This window comes from Puma concolor, chromosome C2 (assembly GCF_028749965.1).
Source record: "Puma concolor isolate L17-30 chromosome C2, mPumCon1.1.hap2, whole genome shotgun sequence".
In the NCBI taxonomy this organism is placed as follows: domain Eukaryota; kingdom Metazoa; phylum Chordata; class Mammalia; order Carnivora; family Felidae; genus Puma; species Puma concolor.
The window spans coordinates 33640186-33645647 of record NC_141675.1 but is presented as its reverse complement, the minus strand read 5'-3'; the positions used below and the strand labels follow the sequence as shown (position 1 = coordinate 33645647).

The following is a 5462-nucleotide window of genomic DNA, read 5'->3' as shown; positions in this document are numbered from 1 at the left end:
CCGGGGGGACGCGGGAGGCTAGGCGGCGGCAGGCCCTGCGGGGCCGAGGCTGGGGCCAGGCCTCAGGAGGGCAGAGAGCTGGACAGAGCCCGACTAGCAAGGAAGGAGAGGAGGTGGAACAGACAGAAACGGCTAGAGCTAGTCTACGGCTTTAGGTCCTGGGACCTGCGCTGGGCCCCGCGCTCTCTGCTGGTTCGAAACGAGTCTCAGTCACCAAGCCGCAGGCACACGGGCGCCTCCCCGCTACCGCGCACCCCAGTTTCCTGCAGCTGCTTTCGGAGTGTCCAGAGCCAGGCGCAGTCTGGAGCCCTGGTTTCAGTTTTCCAGCTTCCACCGCCGGCCCGCCGCTGCCCGAGGTTTCCCCTCTCTCGGACCCACCTGGTGACCCTTCTCAGCCAAACTCCGCCTGGGAGTCTCTTGGGCACCCTGGTGGGGCCGTGCGCGCCGGAATCCACCTCCGGCCTGGGCACTCTGTGCAACTAGGGCGCTGGTGCGCCGGGCTCTGCGGGGAGACACCCACACCCCTGTAAGCTTCATCTTAGGAGATGTTAAGGGACACTGAGCTATGGGGGAGATCAGAGCGGCTGACAGGACTGTCAGTTGGGGTTATATCAGACAGGGAAACCGCGGTGCCTCCGCCCTGGGCCTCCTGGGCTTCCTAGGGGGCGAAAGGAGGGGCCTTCCCTAAGCGCCTAGAGCCCCCAGACCCCCACAGCCACCAGAGGCAAGTCACTTCCTAATTGTCTCGATTTGTAAGAGGGTTTTGTGATGCTAAGTAAGCGTGGCGCAGCCCGCCCGGCCTCCCCCTACTTGTCCCCAGCCCGCTTTTGTTTACCTTCGCCTGATCGCTCATTTATTTATCTATCTATTATTTATAGGCGTCCCCTCCTATTCAGCGCCCGTGTATGTTAATTGTGTTATACCATTTAATTCTAACATCGGTCTCAAAAGAGCTCTTAATGAGAAAAGCATATACAACACGGATCACTTTGCTATTCAGCTCAGCCAGATGGACAACTGCTAACTTTTTTTTTTTTTTTATAATGAAAATCCCCCTTTGACAAAGGGGCTCAGATGAATAGGCTCCAAATAACACCTCAAACACTTCTAATTGTTTTGAGGACAATATGCTAATCGGTGGTTTTCGGCTTTGGTGTCTGTTGACGTTTCCCTTGCACTTTCAACCACTGATTCCTTTGGAAAAGACAGAGGCAAGCGCAAAAACCCCTCAACAGCAGCAGAAAGCAGACAAATCGCTAGTCTGCCCCACACCTCCATACCGCACCTCATCAAAGCCAGTGGAAAAAGCACCCGACCTACAGAAAAGCATGCATGAGCATGGCTTTGGGGGTGAGACTGAGGGGAGATAGGCATTGGGGAGCACTCTTCGATTTTTGAGAACAAGTTCCGAAGAGTTGGGATGGAAGGCATCAGAAAGTCCCTTCTCCCCATGAAAAGCAGAGCAATCTTCCAGATAATATTCACCCAGTGGGGAAAGGAAAAGGCTCTCTTTCTTTTTTTGTTAAACACTAAGGGCTAAGAGTTATTTAATTTTTATGATTTTTTTTCTATACTCCGTGCCTGAGGCACTCCGTGCCTCCTTTTCTCTTTGCTCCCGCAGGGTCTTAGTAAAAAAGTCTCTGATAGTCCAGAGCGGGGACCTAAGATATGTTTTTCCAGGTTTCTTAAACTTGTCTTTTTAAACTTAGGAACCAGTATCGAGCCCCAAATCCCAAGAGCCAGCAGCAGTGTTCTCAAGCATCTTTTAAAAATACCAATTCCACCAGTCTTCCCCATGCATTGGACTTAAAAACACCCACCGAGGGACTCGGTGCCTGGTGCGCAACTGGTTCCCAGTAGACTGCGCTTTTCTCCATTCTTTTGGAGTTCGGTTTAAAAGAAAAGAAAATGCACCCAGATCTCAGAGGTCTGGGTCAGCCTTTGTCTTAGTTCATTCTCTCCTTGAAGTGGTCTGACCACTTTGTGAAGACGCCTGGAAGGAGTGACATCCGAGGGACGGATACCTTTGTCCAGCCTCTAAAGGCAAAAAGCGGGTCCAGAGGGCGCGATCAGGACAAATCCCAGACTTTGGGCCCCTTTGCACCTGGCCTGCAGGCCACCAGACTGGGCCCACTCAAGGCCAGCCGCCACTGCTAGAGTCTTTCTGTGCACTCTAAACCTCCCAGACCCGACTCCTCCGTCCCTGGGGCAGGGCCTCCTGACTTCGGATTTTATGCACATCAAAGGTTACTTTTTGCAATGACAGATTGTCTTTATTCAAAACGTCTTTGTTCAACAAATGAACAGAGTAAGGAGGTGAAATCCTTCTAGGTACATTTCCAAGACATCGTCAAAACATTTATGACCATTTAGGATGTTTTTATTCTTTTAATTTTTGTTAACTTTCTACTTCCTGACTTCAGAACCCGACATTCTGTCTAAAAGTAAACTTAGGTCTCTAGGAGCACTGCTTTATACAAAGAAAATAATCATGTGGGTCCCTTTGTTTTACCTTTAAAGAAGCAAACACTATCATAGCATGATTTTAAATAGAAATATTTCCCTTTCTGTAGTTTTAAACTTTTAAGCCTTTCCCCCCACACATAAAGAGCAAATGGCACCTAGTTGTGTCTGATGGCAAAACACAGAGACACAGCTAACTCTTCAGGGTGCAAAAGAAAAAATATATATGCATATTCTAGATATAGTACCAGGATCTGGGAGTTCTGGAGTCCAAAGCCCATCAGAGGAGAGAGAAGGAAACATAAATAAAGCAAAACTGCCTACTTTTTTTTTTGTCCAAAGGGGGTACAGTCGGAGATTTGTTTTGGGACGGTTGGGGTAAGGGCAGCTGTGTAGCTGTCATATGTTCGCAAGTTTCTGGCACCTGTCTGCGCCTTGGGTCCGGGAGGACGCCCCTACCATCCCCCTGGAAGAGAGGCAGAGTCTGGGGGTAGGGTAGCGGGCAGCAGCACGGCTGACCCGGAGGCGTCTGAGGCCCGGGCTAGGCGCAGAGGACAGGGTGCAGATCCCGCTTCCAGGCCACCCTCCAGGTCTGGCGGGCTAGGCTGGGGGTTACATGGCCGTGGCATGGGCTGACGAATAAGGGTCTATGCCAGTCTTGGTCATGCCCGGGAAGAGGATGTAGGCGACGGGGGGCTGCAGGGTGGAGGCAGACCAGGCGGTACAGTTACAGGGCACCACGTAGCCCGGGTTGGTGGGGGACGGGTGCGTGTGCGTGTGTTGGCTGGGGCAGCTGAGGCTGCCGAAGGCGCCGTTCTGGTAGCCCAGGGTGGACGCGTAGGGCAGTGCGCCGGTGGCCAAGGTGTGGGGCACTTCACCCATCTTCTGGATGGCGCTTGAGCTAAACTGCGCGGGGTCCAGCAGGGAGTAGGGCGCCGAGGCTGGCGGCAAGAAGGCCCGGGCTTTCTCGGGCGCGCTCAGGAGGCCGTCGGAGGCCCCCACGGGCAGGCCCGCCGCCTTGAGCGGGTCCGTGTCGCCCAGGTAGGGCAAGGGGAAGACATACCTGTCCTTCTTAAGCAGGTTCTTGGGCTTGCGCCGCGGCCGGTACTTGTAGTCAGGGTGTTCCTTCATGTGCTGGGCGCGTAGCCTCTTGGCCTCGTCGATGTACGGCCGCTTCTCTGCCTCGGACAGAAGCTTCCATTCAGCGCCTAGGCGTTTGCTGATCTCTGAGTTGTGCATCTTGGGGTTTTCCTGGGCCATCTTGCGCCGCTGGCCTCGGGACCATACCATGAAGGCGTTCATGGGTCGCTTGATGTGGTCTGAAGGTTTGGACATGGTCCCGGAGGCTAGGCGGGTGGGGGTGGGGAGTGTAGGGGCTCTGCAGGCGAGACTGGGCGCGGTTGTCTGTCTGCCGGTTTGTCCGTCCTGAGCCGGTTATCTGCGCTCCCCTCGCCTCCGCACCGCTGAGGGGAAGCCAGAAAGAAGCGCTAACCCCGCAAAGTTCAGCTGATCATGCCAGTCCCGGCACCCAGGCAGGCCCCGGGGGGCGAGTGAGTTCAGGAAGGGCGGGGGAGGAGAGGGCAGCCGGCCGGGGGGCTGCCGGCACTGGAGGCTGGGGCCCAAGTACCGGAGTCTCTGGGATTAAGTGGCCAGGTAATTTGCTGGCGAGGGCAGGAAGCTCCTCCTTCTCCCCCTCTCCACCTTCGCCTTCTCTGGTTCTCTTCTGTCCTGTGTCTACCGCTGTGGTTCCCTCCCCCCCTCCCGTGGCTTTCCCGGAGCTACCTCGCCTAGCACAGCACCTGGCTGAGAATGCGGGGAGGCTGGTGAACGGGAGCCAAAAGCGGCGAAGTTCAAAGGCGAGGTGGGCCCGGACAGCACGCACTCTGACATAAGCGCGGGGCGGTGACTCCCCAACCTGGGCGCCAATCAGCTGCAGAGAAGGCAAGGGGGCGCACCTGCCAACGCGCCCGGGAGGAAAGAGGGAGCGCGACTAGTGGGGGCGGGGAGAGGTGTGAGGGAAAGACAGAGAGAGGGAGAGAACAGAGCGGCCGGCTCAGGACTGGGGACTCGGATTCCACATTGTTTCTGGCCCTGTCAACAAATAAAACTCTTCGCGCTGGTTTCCTTTCCAGGTCGGTCGTGCAACGCAGAATTAGGGCTTCAAATACAAAGACTTAGGGAGGGGGCTGCAAAGGGAGTGAGCTGAGAGCGCGTGTTGATAAATAGGACAGCCTCGCCAGGAAATGCAAGGACAGCACTTTCCCCGTTGTCAAAGATCCTCGGAAAAGAAAAAGAATATATCAAACTCAGGTTAAAAAGCGAAATAAACTTTTCTAACCATATCCTTGGGGTCCTTTGGCGGCGTTCTCACGGGTGTCCCTCCGCCTCCGCCTGCACCCCTGCCCCAGCACGCAGCGCCTGGGCGAAGCGCTGGCTCCTGGGCTGGCACAGAGGTGCGTTCTAACCCTTTGCTGGGAGGCCTCCCGTCTCGCAGTGCAGTTTTAAAATGCTTGGAAGAGCCCGGCGACCCTCTCTTCACTTTTGTGGAGAGGCCGGGAATAGGGTTTCCATCATGATTCCTAGGTACGATATCATTATTTAGTGTTTTCAGACCTACAATTTTCCCCCCACATTTGTCCAAACCGGAAGGACAGCCTGGAGGCTGGGCCTGCTCCCGGCGGGGCGTGGGGGCTTTGCCCTTGCCCCTTCTGCAGAGGCCCTAGAATAGAGTCTCAGGTTGTATCCGCACCCAGGGTCGATTCGTCCCTGGGCACCTCTTCCACCCAGCGAGAATTCAAGACTCGTTTCTTGCGTCAGATGAGCATTCTTCGGGTAAAGAGGACGAAATAACCCGCGGAGCCAACCTGCGTGCCTGTTTCCTTTGAATAATTGCCTGCCCAATGTGAAATGCCCTTGGGGGAAATATTTATTAAATGGAAACCATTGTCCCAGGCCCAGCAGGACCTGCGTGTGTTCCAGGCTTATTGGCTTTTGCACCA

The 5462-nt window shown here is 55.1% G+C and overlaps 1 protein-coding gene across 1 annotated transcript; it reads right to left on the bottom strand.

Moving 5' to 3' along the window:
- Nucleotides 1-2247: 2247 nt before the first annotated feature.
- SOX14 (SRY-box transcription factor 14) lies at nt 2248-4164 on the bottom strand. The gene has a single exon (XM_025913916.2). The coding sequence runs from the start codon at nt 3796-3798 to the stop codon at nt 3076-3078; it is 723 nt and encodes a 240-aa protein (XP_025769701.1). The 5' UTR covers nt 3799-4164; the 3' UTR covers nt 2248-3075.
- Nucleotides 4165-5462: the final 1298 nt, after the last annotated feature.